This window comes from Passer montanus, unplaced genomic scaffold (genome assembly GCF_014805655.1).
Source record: "Passer montanus isolate IOZ18808 unplaced genomic scaffold, ASM1480565v1 scaffold119, whole genome shotgun sequence".
NCBI lineage: Eukaryota > Metazoa > Chordata > Aves > Passeriformes > Passeridae > Passer > Passer montanus.
This window is the reverse complement of record NW_024358611.1, coordinates 1,393,548-1,410,488: the sequence shown is the minus strand read 5'-3', so window position 1 is coordinate 1,410,488 and position 16,941 is coordinate 1,393,548. Positions and strand designations below refer to the sequence as shown.

Sequence of the window (16,941 nt, the reverse complement as noted above, 5' to 3'; positions counted from 1 at the left end):
GCTGTTTTCTTGGCAGCTCCTCAGCCAGACAGCGTAATAAAAACAGCTCAACAAATTTCTTGGTGGACCCTGTGCCATTTAGGGCTTTGCAAGGCCTCCATGGAAGTGGCAAAATTCATGGAGAAGTGAGAGGAGAGTTGTGGGGAGAACCAGAAGATTCTTCACAATGTGGTTCAGTGGGAATGATGGGAACCAGTCAATGGTTGGACTTGATAATCTTGGAGGTTTGCTCCCACCTTAATGCTGATATTCCATTGTTTATTTCTGTGATCAGCGGTCCTGGGCTTGGATGAGCAGGATCTGCACCTCACTGACCCCTCTTCCTCTTCCTGCTACTCTCTGTTCTGGCAAATTCAGCTCTGACCTGACTTGGAATTACTTTTGTTTGTTTTATATGTCAGCTTCCACACTGCCTTGAGGCAGGGAAATATTGCAGCAGGAATTGGGGTTATGCCCAGTTCTCAAAGTTTCCAACAAGGCCAAGTGTGACATCTCTTCATCCCTGCCTCAACTTCAGACCTGCTTAAACCACACCTAACCATGGACAAAACACATGAAAATATAAATGAGCAATTTATTAACCTTTCCTCCTTTTACCTTCCCCAAAGGCAAGTGCAGCTGGGAAAAGTGTGGAAGCACATGTGCGCCCTCCAGGGGCTGGACTCAGGCAAGAGGAACATATTTTATTTCAATATTAGACACCCACATCAATCACAAATCCACACCAAACCAAGTTTTCCTAGAGCTGGAGCTCAATAAACCACTTATCCCATGAAACAGCATCCTTGGGGTGGTGTTTGTGCACAGCCAAACACACTGAGAAGCTCTGTGATGAGTTCCTTACAAGACACGCCTAACAAAAAATGTCATTTTAGCAGTTTAACACAATTTAGGACATGTTGGCAAGCCATATCTGAGCAATTATTGTGTAACTCCTGTATTTACCAAAGGAATATTGCTGTGGATATAATGAAAAAATGATCCCACTAAAGTAATCATGATAATAAGATAAATAATTATTATGAATAAAATAGTGATAAAATATTTAAACTCAACCATTTTAAAAATTAATACAGATTTTGGAGCTCACATGCTTCATATTCATTTCTAGAAGATAAATTTTTCCTTAAAATTACAAGGAAAGGATTTTTCCTAAACCTCCTATAAGCCTCTCAGCATCACAAAGGTCCAGGAAGAAGAGCTTTAAAAATGCTGCAAATCTGGGCACTTTTGGGCCAGGTTGGGCCAAAGGGGATGAACTCTGGACTTTACTTTCTCTCCTCTGACTCATCCTTTTTGCAACAGCTCTGCTGGTGACAGATCTTTAACCTGGAACAGTGGAAAGGCTGGAGAGGTGTGTGATGTGTTGCATCACACGGGTGAGGTGACATCACCCTGGCAGCAACGCCCCCGCTGTGCCAAAAAACGATCGGTGTCCTTGGAGCCGGGTCTGCCCTGCCAAGGACCTCCTCCTTTTTAGGATTGGTCCAAAGCTCATCCTGAGGGTGCATTCCCAGCCCAGTTTTCCATTCAGCTTCACATCCACCTGTGGAGGAGTTCACAGAATTGTGGAATCATGGAATGGTTTGGGTTGGAGGGGAACTTTGAGAGCAACCAGTCCCACCCCCTGCCATGGGCAGGGACACCTTCCATTATCCCAGGTTGCTCCAAGCCCTGTCCAACCTGGCCTTGGAAGTGTCCAGGGATCCAGGTGCAGCCACAGCTTCTCTGGGCACCCTGTGCCAGAGCCTCACCACCCTCACAGCTGAGAATTCTTCCCCAATGTCCCATCTCTCCCTGCCCTCTGGCAGTGGGAAGACATTCCCCCTTGCGCTATCCCTCCATCCCTTTCCCAAGTCCCTCTCCAGCTCTCCTGGAACCCCTTTAGGCAGAGGAAGGTGCTCTCAGATCTCTCTGGAGCCTTCTCTTTTCCAAACTGGGATATCAAAGCTCTACTTGAGATCAGAAGAAATATTATCCTGCACCCCAGGTCTTCTACTCTGGGGATCCATAAAAGATTGGGGGAGAGAGCAAAAAACTGTTTATATTTTTGGTTAAAAAGTTTAAACACCCTCAAAAGTGAACATTAACCTGTGTGCTGCACCTTCTCAGGAGCTCCTAGAGGCTGCACAAGGACTTTAGGGGCATGAAAACATCCTAACCTGCTCATGGCTGCAGAAACAAGGGCAGGAAACAACTTTCTTTCCTGGCTGAGCAATGCCCAGTCCAGATTTAGCTTCCATAACGGTGCTGCTGAGGCACAAATGTCTTTTGAATTGCATCTCCACAGCTGTGTGTGCCAGCTCTGAGCTGCTCTGTCATCCCAGTCATTCTGAAATCCCTGGGTTTGTTCCAGGACCTGCCCTCTCCCTGCCCCTCAGCCCCAGCATGCCACAGGCACTCAGTCCCACAGGGAATTTAGGATCAAATACAGTTATGGTATGAAGCCAGAAATAGCCTGGAGAGCATTTGTCTGGCCTGAGGCTCCAGGAGAAGGGCAAATGTCAGCTGATGTTCCCTAAAATAGACACAACCTGCCTGCAGCAGGGCAGGAAAGCCACCAGGGCTGGCTGAAACACGGAGTGTGGGGAGAGGGCTGCAAGATGGGGATCCCAGCCCCTGGATTTCCCTCTGGATAAACCAAATGCTCTCCTGTCTTCACCTCCCTGGGCTCAATTTCTCTTCCTTGCAGGAATGCAGAGTTTCTGACAAACAGCTGGGAGCTTGATTCCAACCTGAGGAGCAGAGCGGCAGGAAGGGTTTTCCAAAAGCACAGAGTTAATCTCTCACATTCCTCACACCTTCCCACTGAGGGAAGGAGCTTCCTCCTCTTCCTGCATATGTCTGATATCTTAAAGAGCCAAGAGAAGAAAGTAGCTCCAAGCTTCATCCAGCCTGGCCTTGGGCACTTCCAGGGATCCAGGGGCAGCCACAGCTTCTCTGGGCAATCTGTGCCCAGCCCTCACCACCCTCACAGGGAAGAATTTCCTCCTAATATCCCATCTAAACCCTCCCTCCTTCAGTTTAAGGCCATTCCTCCATCCCTTGTCCCCAGTCCCTCTGCAGCTCTCCTGGAGTCCCTTTAGGCTCTAGAAGGGATTCTGAGGTCTCCATGGATCCTTCTCTTCTCCAGGTGAACACCCCCAGCCTTCCCAGCCTGGCTCCAGCTGCAGCAGCTCTGGAAGCAGCACCATCCCCTCTGGCACCTCCAAAAGCCAGGCTGGGCTTGTGTCAAACAGGACTCGACAAGATCCAGACCAAAGATCCAAAGATCAAAGGGGAGCAGCTGGAAGAGCGCAGTGCTGCAACACCCTTGGAAGCACACAGTGGCCACGTTAGTCACTGAACCGTGGTCAGGAGGAATGTTCTCCCCACCAGAGGTTCCCATCGTTGGAAAGCCGAGGTGTGGGAGGAGGGCAAGGCCCCATTTCACCTGCAGCGAGGGTTTATCCATGGATTAAGGAGGCAGGGTGGGGCTGTGGGGAGTTATGAGTGTCATCTAAGCTTCTCCTGCTGACCCATCACAGGTTGTGCAACACCTGGAGGCAGGACCTGCTCAGACACAGAAACAGGGACCCAACAGAGCCTTCCCATCCTCACAGCCAGGAATTCCTTCCCAATATCCCATCCATCCCTGCCCTCTGGCAGTGAGAAGTCAGTCCCTGTGTCCTGTCCCTCCACACCTTGTCCCCAGTCCCTCTCCAGTTCTCCTGGAGCCCCTTTAGGCTCTGGAAGGGGCTCTGAGATCTCCCTGGAGCCTTCTCCACGTGGTGTCCCCAGTCCCTCTCCAGTTCTCCTGGAGCCCCTTTAGGCTCTGGAAGGGGCTCTGAACTCTCCTTGGAGCCTTCTCCATGTGAACACCCCCAATTTGGATCTACAAGGACATTTCTGGGATCAGAAATACAATCCCAGGACATTTCTGGGATCACCTGAGTCAGCTCAAAGTGCTGAACCCCAAGAAGACCAGGAAAAAGCAGAAGTAGCCAGTGCCCAAAGCAGAGTGAGGAGGAGGAACCAGGAATTCCTTCCCGATATCCCATCTATCCTTGCCTTCTGGCAGTGGGAAGCCATTCCCTGTGTCCTGTCCCTCCATGCCTTGTCCCAAGTCCCTCTCCAGCTCTCCTGGAGCCCCCAGCACAGCTCTCACCTGCTCCAACCAAGGATGACAAACCCAGGATCCATCTGCATAGGATTTTATTAAAGTAGGCATCACCCACAACTAACAATAGTTGAAAAAATATTCTTAACAACATTTTTCTAAACTTTTTTTTTTTTGTCCTGAATAGGTGATTTAACAGCCACAGTGCTCAAGTGTCATGATGGAAGTCTCTGCCCAGAAATCAAACCTCCAATTGGTAGAAAAAGGTAGATATTTTGCATCACATCAAGTTGGTTTAATACAGAAAAAAAAAATTGTGACATCATTACAAGAGAAGTTAATGTGGAAAATATGGGGGGAAAAATATACAGATCATTGGTGAGATTGAAAATGAGAATTTCAAACTGGACACAGACCTTGCAGACACATTTAATAACATTCCCTGATTGTCACCACAGTTTTCTTCAGACCACTCTCTACAGGAACATAGTTCATTTCAGATTTTTAAAAAATTAAGTTGCTTAAATGGCTGCTCCTAAATGAGGCCAGTCACACCTTGGCAGGAAAACCAAAACTTTGTTCAAAATGCCATAGGTTTGAATTTCACCTTTGCTGTGACACCTGTTCCAAGGCTTTTGTGTAATTCCACCACCAAGGACAGTGTTCCAGAAGAAAGAACATTCCTGCTCCTCACTCTTGTTGACTCCAGTTAAACTGGAGCTGGGAATGAGGGTGAGGGGATCAGACCCCAGGACTCTGAGTGACATAAGGACATGGAGTGAGACCCATCAACAACTCTTTATTTTACACTTCCTGAAGGTGGAACAGAGGCACTGAGGAGTGGACAAGACACTTCAGCTCCTTTCCAGCCCTTCACCTGCTGGCTCCAGGTCCCTGGGAGATCATCCAGTCTGGATCCCATCCTTTTGTGCAGAGGACAAAGCCCAGCCAGTTTCTCCTCAGAGGGTGTGAAGGGAGGGCTGACTTCACCGGCCCACTGGGCCAAAAATTACACTTGAGCTACGTGAGAGTCACAAAGTGGCCAAAGTTTAAAAATTTGTCATTTCAGCAATGTAAACAATATAAAAATGTTTCAGTAACAGCCACAACCCTTGAGCTTAAATACCTGGGAAATTCCTACTTTGCCCACAGATGAAAGGATAAAATACATACAAAACCAAGAGATACAAGTGTAACAAATGTTTCAAATAACTGGGTTTCACCACAGAATCTTCACTGGAAGGTTACTTTTGTGAGGAAACATATTCCCTGCAGGAGAACTCCTGCACAAAGAGACAAAAGTCTGATCATGGCAGGGTTACAGAGAACACAACAGACTCACAACCACCAAAGCACCAACACAGAAAACAGACAGAACAAGTTGTAGGCAAAAAAAAAAAACAACAAACCACCAACCAAAAACTTGAATGTTTTTACCCACACACACTACTGGAGTATACAAGACAAAAAAAAAAAAAAGGAAAAAAAAAAAGGGGAGCTTCCTGTAGGGAATTTCCAGTCATTTTGAAAATGAAAGGTATTTTTTCTTTGAAAAAAATAAATTCCAAAGCTCCCAGAGGCTGTTTCTCAGCTGGAGTAGCTGACAGCTCAGACTCACATCCGTGGAAACTGGTATTTTACCTACAATGGCTTTCCTCTCTCTCCAGTTTGTCATTTCCTTAAGTCTCCTAAGTAGCTTTTGAACTGACACCTCTTCCTCCCACACATCTACAGGAACTCCCTTGTTCATCCCAGAGTCTCAGAGTCTCCTGTGCATGAAACTCAACGAGCAGAACAGCCCTTAGCTGTAGCTAGAAGATGGTTTCAGCTTCTGGGTCCCTCTCTGAAGAATAAAAGGGTATGAGTTACATATAAACAGCATCTCCAAACACAGTGCACGTGGAAAATGGGGTGAACAGGAAAGATTTCCAAGGCTGACCCGACTCTACAGTAAGGCTCCATCCTGAGCCCACCTTTAAAACTTGTTCCAGGGACTGCAAACAACTGGGAGAACCCAAAAGTACTTCTGAAAAAACCCAGCCAGAGGCTTGGCCTCCCTGAAATCCTACTCAGACTCACATCCCTGGAACAGCTCTTGGGATTTCAGCTCTCCCTCTGAGGCTGCACTGAAGGCAGCAGCACTTGCAGAGAACAGGACAAAGCTTTGCTTGTAAACCCTGTTTTTTTTAAAGCATGATGAGAATTCAAGTCCTATTCCACTTCACATTTATAAGCAGCATCATAAAAATGCTACTATGTATGCCCTAGGTATAGAAAATGTATGCTTAGACAGCACTGAAGAGAGATATAAATAGGAGCTATTGAGCAAAGTTTGATTTCAAACTAAAATTGCAACAACCCCCTGCAATTTGGAAACATGAAACAGCTCTTGTGATGTCTCTTTTATAAGCAAAGAGTAAAACTTGCTGCAACCTAACATCCTCCACCAGGAAAAAACAAAACCTATCGTTCACTTTTTGGGATATGCCTGAAAGGCCAGGTTGGACAGTGCTATCCCACATTGTTTGCCAAGGAAGAGGCAGGAATGATTGGAGAGCCACCAGCCAGGAATAAGTGTTATTTTGGTGTTTTTCCCTAAGTTAAAGAACTCTGTGTTTGTCAGCAGTGCTGTGTTTGGGGACAGCACCCAGTGCTGTTGTTTATCTAAAGGACATTCCAGCTACAGGACATTTCTGCCCAACTCTGTCACTACTTACAAAAATTGGTAACTGACATGCTCTAAGACTCAGAAAATTAAAAACTAAAATTCAGCCATTTCTTCCTGGTCCTCTGTGGAAATCTGGAAACATCTGAAGTCATTTCAGTTAGCTTGGGCAACCCTAGAGTCAGACCCAAGGTAGCTAAACATGGTGGTCACCAGCTCGGGGAGGTCATAATCATGTTTCCAACCCCAGTCCCTGCGGGCGTTGCTGTCGTCGAAGTTCATGGGCCAGCTGTCAGCTGCAGGGGAAAAAAAAGAAAAAGAACCAAGAAAGGTGAGGTTTAGGAAAAATCTCTCTGAACTTTGAGATGTTTCATCACTACTACAGCTGAATTTTGGGCCATAAGACCTGAACTGCACAGGAGCAATTTGTCAGTTCCTAAAAAGCAAAGAGACTTTATTTCACCCCTGATTATGTTTTTTTCCTACCTGTTGCCAGGGAAAATACTAACCTATGGCCTGCCTGACTTGATCCACATTGTAGGTCATCTGGAGCTCAGGGACATACTTCTGCACCTCCTGGGCCAGCTCCTCAGGAGTGAAGCTCATGGCACTGATGTTGTAGGTCCTCATGGTCAGGGCTTCTGCAGGGGCTTCCATGATCTCCAGCGTGGCTTTCAGGCAGTCATCGATGTACATCATGGGCAGCCGGGTGTCTGGCCTCAGGTAACACTTGAATTTGCCAGTCTTTATGGCATCATGGAAAATCTGGACAGCATAATCTGGGAAAGAGGATAATGGATGTGTATGATCTGTGTTGTGCACTTCATAACAGTCAACAAACCTCAGACCAACCCCAAAGTCGCCTGTCTCAAATCTGGCAGCAGGACTGTGTGATATTCATCATGAAATCACAAAGTGGTTTGGGTTGGGAAATTAAAGATCATCAAGCTCCAATGCCCTGCCATGGGAAGGGATGCCACTCACTATCCCAGGCTGCTCCAAACCCCATTGAACCTGGTCTTGAATATTTCCAGGGATGAGGAAGCCACAGCTTCTCTGGGCACCCTGTGCCAGGCCCTCACCACCTTCACAGGGAAGACTTTCTTCCCAATATCCCATCCATCCCTGCCCTCTGGCAGTGGGAAGCCATTCTCCCTTGTCCTATCATTCCATGTCCCTGTGCAAAGCCCTCCCCAGCCCTCTTGTCATGCACCAGTCACTCACCAGTTGTTCCCCCCCCAGGCTGGGAATCAGCAGAGATAATCCCTGGATACCTGAGGCAGCGGAAGTCCAGGCCATAGCGGTAGTGGTAGTACTGGGGAGGGGGGCAGAAACACAGAGTTACACACCAAGAGTTGGTCACACACCCACTGATTTCATAGGAAAAATCTGACACAGGATGAACCTTCAGCTGTCCCAGGACAGGGGTGAAAGGAAAGGAATTACTGAACAATCCCCATTCCCTGCCTGGCAGCTGATCTCCCTGCTTTTCCAGCTCACATCCACATCAGTAGATCTTTGATCTTTGACATGGATTGTCATGCTACTCATGTAGGGTCTACAATGTTCAGAAACTGAACACTCCCCAGTTTGTGAGACTGGATAATACAGTCCTCAGACCTGGAAATTGTATAAAAATTATCAGCTTTTAAAATGTTGTTTATAAATAACTACAAAGCCAAAAGAGAAACTGTGCAGACTCCCAAGACTTTAAACTCAAAGTCTTTTTTTGTAGAGGAGGAGCAAAAAGTCATCATTGTGTACCTGCTGTCACAAGGCTTTGTGCACTGTCCTTGTCCTTTCTGCAGTGCCATTCACATTGGCACAGAGGCCAAAGCCATAAAAACAGGGAAAGAAGTGACACTGAAAGTCAGCTGTTTGCCAGCTTCCCATGCTTTGTGCTTTTCCCAACAAAACTCAAAAGATATTTGACCTTCAGAGCTGCCTCAGACTATTGCTGAGTAGTAAAGTCTGAAGGAAGGAAATATGGGGGAAAGAATGAGTGAGGAATCTTACAAAAGCAATGAAGTTTCAATCATGGAATGGCTTGGGTTAGAAGAGACCTTAAAGAACATTCCAACCCCTGCCAAGGACAGGGACACCTTCCACCACCCCAGGTTGCTCCCAAGCTCTGTTTAACCTGGCCTTGGATACTACCATGGATGGGGCAGCCACAGCTTCTTTGGGAAACCTGTTTCAGCAAAGTTCTACCAGACCTTTCAGGAAATGAATAAAACGAAAAATTCTCACTTCTCCCATGAGCTCAGCATGGACCTTGGAGACTCCATAGATTGTCCTTGGTCTCTGAATGCAGAGATCAGGAGTTGGATCTCGAGGAGAGGTGGGTCCAAAGGCTCCAATGGTGCTTGGAACAAAGAGCCTCAAATTGTGCTCAGCTGCAATATCCAGAACATTGTGTAAACCTGGGGAAAAAAAAACCACAAAACAACAGGACTTATCAGAACATTTCTGCTTTCTCAAGCGATTGTGGGAATTATAGAATATTCTCAGCTGGAAGACACCCATCAAGATCATCCACTCCAACTCCTGGCCATGCACAGACCCCCAACAATCCCACCCTGTGAGCATTGTCCAAACACTCCTGGAGCTCTGGCAGCCTTGGGAATGTCACCATTCCCCGGGGAGCTGTTCCAGTGCCCGACACCCTCCGGGAGAATAACCTTTCCCTGCTCTCCAACCCAAAGCTGCCCTGGCCCAGCTTTAAGCACCCACCAGTGATGTTGACAGCCCTGGCCAGGGGCACGTTGGCCTCTCCCACGGCGCTGAGCAGGGCGCTGTAGTGGAACAGCCACGTGATGCGGTTGTTCACCACGATCTCCCGCAGGTTCTTGTAGTCCAAGATGTCCGCGAAGATGAAAGGGCCTGGGGGAGGTGGGAGCAGTGGGAAATGGGACGTCAGGAAGGTTCTGCATGAAGCTCAGGCTGCTGTTTCTACCACCTAAATACATCACTAAACAGCGAGGTTGAGGAAAAATTTTCACAAGTTTCCATTAAAAATCAAAGAGTCCAAAATCCTGCTCTATATCCACCTCATGGTAAAAATTCCCTGAGCATGTAAAAACAAAGCACAAGTTTCATTTCCAACTTTTCCCTCCAGAAGAATAAAAGCACCTCTTTTTACAGCAGGAGCACAAGGTGCTTCAAATTCAAGTCAGGAAAGTGGCACAGCAGCAGTGAAAAAATGCAAAGAGATATTTAGGAAAAGGGAATAAGAGAAGAAACCAACATCTTGGCAAGATTTGAAAGCAGGGAGGCATTATGCAGAAGGTTTGAACAGCAGCTTGTCAGTGTAATCCACTTATCACTGATAATTAGTTTATGAACATCAGAGGTAAAGTCAAGGTTTTTTCTTCCATGTGCTTCCCCGGTCACTTACCACTATAAAAAACATTATCTGCAGGCTTTCTAATGTCAGACAAGATCACATTGTTCTTTCCAAAGCGTTTCCTGTGTAAAAATACCCACAGGGAACAGTGAGTCCACAGCTTTTTGAGATAATCCATCAGTTGCTATTTTGTTTTGCAGGAACGATAGCAGATGAACAGTATTTTCCACAATAAAATCAATTACTACACTAAAAAAAAAAAACCCTCAAAAATTCTTTAAATATCAACATAGCATCTTAAAAATGATAAAATACTTCTAGTAGCAGTCAAGATATGCATAAGGATAGAGAAATTTTTTAGGATGTGAAAATATGTTGGGAAAAGAGACTTTCCTACACTTTTTTTACTGAAAATTTTACACAGGGATAATTTACTCCCCTGCAGACAACAAAAAGCCACTGGGATTTTTGTAGCTGCAGTTTTATACCAGCTAAGCAAATAAAATAGGGAAATTGTGACCTTGTGCTAATCAACACAAGGCTGTTGGAGAGAGCAGATCTGGGGGCATTGGAGAACATTCTGGCCTCCCATTATTTGGATAATTTTAAAATATATCACAGAAATGGTAGAAAATGTTCAAACTGCCACAGTGTTGAGTGCAGTGAGTCTGCTTACTTTTGTCTTGGTCTAAACTCCCTCCAGCAAAGACTGTGAGCAAATGATAAACTGGAGCTGAGCTGGATATGGACAAGGACATGGATCAGGGAGAGCTCTCGGAGCATTTCACACTTCTTGAAAAGATGCCATAAAAAAGAGGAGGTAACTGTGCTTGAGGTGGGGAAAAGGAGAGGAAAAAGAAGGAAAACTCTGAGGGTTCAGACTCTGGATACTCCCATTTAGCTGGGAGCAAACAACTCAGCAGACAGTCCCTCAGACAAAATCCTGCTATTTTGGGAATTGTGATCAATGGACACACAGAAAATACGTCAGGAATCCACAGCAAGCACAGGAGGGACGAATAAAATGATGGTGAAAATTTAATTATAGAATCATTAAGAATCATTAAGGAAAAGACCTTTAAGATCATCAAGACCAGCATTAACGTTATTTACAAAGCCAAGAGGCAAAACCAGCCTTTGAAAAATGGTATTTCTTTTATAAACAACTTTCCAGACAACTATTGCTCCTAGAAGTGATGCCTAAAGCTGGAATTTGTCACTCACAGCAAACCAGGGAATGGTGACTCACCTCAGCAGCTTTGCAAGTCCCACCCCGAGCTGGCCAAGACCACCTAAGAGACAAAAATCAGAGGAAAATGGGGGGTCACAACGCAGAATTCCATTATTATCTGTATCACATCAAGAATTAGTATGATTTTCTCAGCGAGTCAGGAAGCTTTTACATTTTTTTTCTCAAGGAACTGGTTTTAGAAGAGTTTTGGAATTAAAATAGGAAAGTTCACACGGGACTCCGATCTTACCGCCCTATGGGAAACATCATCCCAATTCCAGGACATCTGGGGTATTTTTGCTTCCAGAACTGTGCAGTTTGGGGAGGGAGGAGAGCAGTGGGAAAGCTCAGCTGAGAGGCAGGAAGCCAGCCGTGCCAGGAATGCTGACCTGTGATTAGCACCCGGGGATGATCCGACTCGGAGAATGTCACCGAGTGGAAGCTGGCGTCGGAGGCCACCTGGCGTGGGGACACCCCGATGGCCCGGACAGGCACGAGGGACACCCCACAGCCACAGCCAGAGCTCTGCAGCAGCTGGCTGGCAGCTCTGCCCAGGTTCCTGACGATTGGCATCTTCCCCTTTCAGGTGTGCTGCGAGGAGAGAGACAAAAGATGAGTCACAAGTGATTCAACCCCATTAAACGGCTTTTAAAACGTTCCCCCAGAAAAGTCTGCAGGATAAGGAGGAATTTGATGCCATCCCAGGGCTGGGGGATTGTGCCAAGCAAGGGCTGAAAGCAGCCTGGGATGTAACATGAGCAGAGGTAATGTATTCCCTGGAATGAGCTCAGGAAAATATCCACAGCCCAGAAAAATGGACAGGGAGAACACTGTAAAGCTCAAGTTTAAACCCTTTTTTAAAACATCACTCCAAACTGTGATTTTAAGGATAAATATAGACTAGAACAAAGCTGTTGTGATGCCACGTTTGGAGTGAAAGTCTTGCAGGCTGCTGTGAATAAGCAAAACTTCTCAGGATTGCATCAGCAAGAGCAGCTGAGCCAAGGAGGCAGCAGGAAATACCTTGGAAAAAAAAGGGAGATTTACTCTCATTTAACACTCGGGATGGACGGTACCCAGAAAGCAAACAGAGGAGTGGCAGGGCTTAGCCAGGCCTCAGGAAAATGTCCTAATTATTTCACATAACTATAATTTACTCTGTGCTGCATTCAAGTTTGGGTTCTTGCTCTCCAAATCTTTCATATTGCGGAAGGAAATGCAAAGTACCCCAAATAAATGACACCTGCAGCCACAAGTGCTCGTTTCTGTGGTGCAAATTTAATTCTCTCAAATCAAATCCTCAAGGCACAGCCATTCATCTTTTCCTTATCCCCTCTGAACATTTTTTAAGTATTTCCCAATACCTAGAATACGTAAATTCCCAGATGAAAGCATATTTCAAACCTGCCTGATGGGGTTACCCTGTCAAATCCTTTCTTGGGGCATATATTCTAAAAAGGAGAGTCAGGCAGATGGAAGCTCTCCACAAGAAATTGCAGCAGTTCATTGCTGCAGATGAATTCCAGTTGCAGAGAAAAGCAAACAAGTGATTAATGTGGGCGTTCCTTTCACTTCTTACGTCACCTGACTGAGAATGTTCTGGTACTTGAGGGAGTTCTGCTATTTAAATACAGATTTGCTAAATATTGCCTAGTAAGACAGCCCCATAAAACTGCATTATTAAAAAAATACATTTGAAGTGATCAAAAAGACTTGGTCTGAGATGCCCAGAGAGGTGATGGGAGTGCCTATCCTTGGAAATATCCAAATTCCATCTGGACACAGAGCCAGGCACCAGCTCTCATGATGACCCCTTCCTATTTCAGCATTGAAGAATAAAATCTTCCAGCACTGAGAGAGACTCACTGGTCTGTGTGACAAAAAATTTCCACTCCAAGTACTTGAAAAGGCATTTTGAGCTTTGCAAAGTACAAACAAAACTTGGCTGTGACTAAAATTGGTTTCCCAGTGACTGGACTGGTTTTTCCAAACATACCTGGAGTGAAACCACAAAGGCTTAAGCTGAGAATTTACTCTCAGGTCTGACTCAGAACAGTAAATGTATTTTACACCAGGCACTGAAACAGCCAGGCAGCAGAGCTGCTGCAAAAACCTCCACTGATGGCATTTATTTCTATTTCAAATACAAAGGGGGGAAAAAAACAGGTGTGACTGTCTATTAAAGTTGCCATAAATGCACAGATATATAAAGAAATCAATATTATGCCTTAAAAACACTTCCCCAAGTAGCTGAAGTCAGCCCCACACAGTGATTAACTTGCAAAAGTAACTCCTAGAGGAAAGCCCATTCTCCTAGATCCAAATTTTCCACCTTAAATAACTTCCAGGAGTTAACAGCTCTGAACACATACAAAAAAAAATTAACCGATGTAAAATAACTAAATTTTATATCCCCAAATATAGAAATATTTTATATTTTTTATATTTGGGGATATAAAATATTTTATATTTTTATAGTTTGGGATTTCACTATCCCAAAGGGGAATACTTCTGTTCTGTTGGGAACTGAAGAGAAAAAAATTACCTATATAATATATAGATATAATGTATAGTGGAAGGTGTCCTTGCCCATGAAACAGGATGAGCTTTAAGGTCCCTTCCAACCCAAACCATTCCATGATTCCACAATATATTTTCAAACCCCTTCCCACATCCCCTTTTGAATAGTTTCTCAGTCCCTGATCTCATTTATCAACTCAAACTGATATTAGAAAGTGTTAGCAAAATGAGGAAGTTTTATCCTGAAACATCAAAGTTATTTCCCCCACCACAGTAATTTAAACCAATAGCCAAAGGCAATTTCAAGGATTAGGCAATGGAATTGCAGCTGGAATTTTCCCTCTCCTGTACTCACCTGGGCCTCAGCTGACGATAAGGCAGAAGCAGAGCAGAGAAGGCAATTTATAGGACACTGCCTCTTTGGAAAGCCAATCAAAACCTGGCAGAGAGTAGGAGTTGTCCCACACCTTAAGGAAAAAAAAAAAAAAAAAAAAAAAAAAGCGCGTGTGAGAGCAGCAGCAGCCAGGGATTTCACTGTTCTCTCCTGCTTGATTTTGAAATGTCTGGAAATTTGGGATAGGCAGGGAAAGGGCTCTGAAGGTGCACAAGCAGCTCCTCAAAGTCCCAGAACCAGCCAGCCTCGGGTCATGGCTGAAGGATAGAGTTTAAATTAATTAGTGGCAGTGCAAAAAGATTAGTAGAAAGCAAAGACATGTTTCAATGAACGGTAATCTGCCTGGGATAGCAGGAAATTTCTGGGGTTTGTAAGAAGATTAAAGCACTGGGAGAGGGAAAAGAGGGAATAAAGAAAAAAAAAAAGAGACACATTAATAAAATGACATTTAGTGAGTGAACTGCCAGCTGCTGATCCTCTGCGAGGTTTCCAATGTGTTACATAAGCAGCAACACCTGTTGCTCACATAAAAGTCAAAAATGCTTATGGAAACCAGCAGTTCTTGTAAATTAGTTATTATTAGAATGCCACGGTGATAAAAAAAGATAAGAAAGTAATGGGCTTTGTCAGGAAAGTCCCACTGCAAGCTTTAGAGAAAATGGGAGAGAGGGAGGGAAGAGAGGTCAAACCAAACCCCAGAGCTCCCACAGGATTTCTGGGGCTGCACAGCAGCTGGGATGCCACAGGATACCCCTCCAGGGAGCTAAACCAAAGAATCCAGAACTTTCTAAGAAAATGAAGGGACTCTGCAGGGCACAGGATCTCAAAGATTCCCAACCACCTCCTCAGGAACACGGTCCACAGCAATGCACTGAGCTCCAAGTTCTCAACTCCCAGCTGGCTCCAAACCCCACAGTTTCTCCTTCAGACCTGCAGATTTGCTTATGCATTGGGAAACTCCTCTAATTTTCCCAACTGTATCAAGAGCTTGAGGAGAAAGGCAGCACCTTCCTAGGGCGTCCAGAAGATGAAGCACAAGCCACTCTGCTCACAGGAAAGCCTCTCTGGTGCCCAAGTGCTGCCAAGTGGAAACTCCATCAGATCCCTGAGTTTGGGAGCACTCAAGCTGCAACAACTAAGGGATACTCTCAGCTCAACTCCAGCAACTTCTGCCTGGATAGCTGGACACAAATGCATCTCCCATTCCCTGCTGGCAATTCCTCTGCTTCGAAACCTCCCCCAAGCTGGGACGCTGCGTCCCTGCCGGTGTCCCCTGGCAGGGGGGACTGTGCCAGGGTGTCCAGGCGGGAGCTGTTCCCTCTGGCAGGGAGCTGCTGGCCAAGCTGGGCTGGGATAACCTTGACACACACGCACGGCTCCTGTCCCAGGGGTGACGCACGGCCCGGGATGAGGCCGAGGCCTCGCGGAGCCCGCCAAGAGGAGACGTCAGCCCGAGCCGTGAGGGACCTGCCTGACCTCAGACACCAAAAATAAACAGAAAAAAAAAAAAAAAAAAAAAGGGGGAGATTACGCAGCTGCTGAACGGCGTGAAACTTCCTGGAAGGAAAACTGGTCCAGAATGTCCAGAGTATCCTGGGCAGAGTGGGCAGCAGGGGAGGGGGGTTTCTGCCCCTCTCAGGTGAGACCCCACATACAGAGCTGCCTCCAGATCTGGGATCCAACAGCAGAAGGATGTGGAGCTGCTGGAGCAAGTCCAGAGGAATCCACAGAGATGTTCCAAGGGCTGGAGCCCCTCTGCTCTGGAGCCAGGCTGGGAGAGCTGGGGGTGTTCACCCAGAGAAGAGAAGGATCAGGGAGACCTTCCAGAGCCTAAAGGGGCTCCAGGAGAGCTGGAGAGGGACTTGGGACAAGGCATGGAGGGACAAGGGGGTAGCAGCTTTAAACATAAAAAAGTAGATTTAGATGGAGTATTGGGAAGGAATTCTTGGCTGTGAGCATGGAGAGGACCTGGCACAGCTTGCAGAGAAGCTGTGGCTGCCCCTGGATCCCTGGAAGTGCCCAAGGCCAGGCTGGACGGGACTTGGAGCAGCCTGGTCCAGTGGAAGGTATCCCTGCTCACGGCACGGGTTGGAACGGGAGGATCTTTAAAGCCCGTTCCATCCCGAACCATTCCCGGTTCCCCGGCACTTCACCGGCACAGCCTCGCTGATGCAACCAAGGAGCCGGGGCGGCTGATGGGCGCAACAAAACCCGCCCGCAGCGAGTCTGCCGTGAGGCACCAAAGCGCCCCGAGCACCGAACCGCCTCCCCCGGTCCCGGTCCCGGAGTGTCCCCAAGGTGTCCCCAAAGGAGGGGACCGCGCGGTGCCGGGGGAAGCCGCCCTTCCCCCACCCCATTCATTCGGTCGCGCCGGCAGCGGGGCGGCCCCGCGATCCCACACCCCCCAGAACCGGACCCCCACAGCCCGGCAGATCCCATCCCGGTCCGGTCCGGTCCGGTCCGGTCCATCCCCGCGCTCACCGCGCTCCTGCCGCCGCCGCCGTCCCGTCCCTCAGCCGGGGCCGCTCGCGGCCTGACGTCAGCGGCGGCCGCCCAGGGGATTGGGCGGTGACGTCACACGGGCGTGATGTCACCCGCCGTGAGGGGCCGGAGCTGAGGGCGGGCGGTGCCCGGACGCGGGGACACCGCGACACGGGGAGAGCGGGGGACAGGGGACATTGCAGCT

General features: G+C 47.0%; 1 protein-coding gene across 2 annotated transcripts; it reads right to left on the bottom strand.

The window, feature by feature from the left end:
• Positions 1 to 4,177: 4,177 nt before the first annotated feature.
• On the bottom strand, positions 4,178 to 16,792 carry LOC120496816 (L-threonine 3-dehydrogenase, mitochondrial-like). Of its 2 annotated transcripts, none has more exons than XM_039697606.1 (10): positions 16,737 to 16,792; positions 14,217 to 14,328; positions 11,731 to 11,932; positions 11,360 to 11,402; positions 10,162 to 10,232; positions 9,498 to 9,647; positions 9,015 to 9,187; positions 7,989 to 8,079; positions 7,274 to 7,543; positions 4,178 to 7,060 (listed from the first exon to the last, which is right to left on the bottom strand). In XM_039697606.1, exons 3-10 carry the CDS (start codon positions 11,912 to 11,914, stop codon positions 6,921 to 6,923), a joined length of 1,122 nt encoding a protein of 373 aa, XP_039553540.1. In that variant the 5' UTR covers positions 11,915 to 11,932; positions 14,217 to 14,328; positions 16,737 to 16,792; the 3' UTR covers positions 4,178 to 6,920. The 2 variants fall into 2 exon arrangements, with proteins under 2 accessions (XP_039553540.1, XP_039553541.1); XM_039697607.1 differs by lacking the exon at positions 16,737 to 16,792 and adding an exon at positions 15,263 to 15,729.
• Positions 16,793 to 16,941: the final 149 nt, after the last annotated feature.

Bases quoted from the DNA above. Each gene is read 5' to 3' on its own strand.
- LOC120496816 (XM_039697606.1), bottom strand. From the start codon at position 11,914: ATGCCAATCGTCAGGAACCTGGGCAGAGCTGCCAGCCAGCTGCTGCAG. The intron at 10,233-11,359 runs GTGAGTCACCAT...ATTTTTACACAG, and splicing joins GGACTTGCAAAGCTGCTGAG to GAAACGCTTTGGAAAGAACA. The intron at 9,648-10,161 runs GTAAGTGACCGG...CACCTCCCCCAG, and splicing joins AGATAATGTTTTTTATAGTG to GCCCTTTCATCTTCGCGGAC.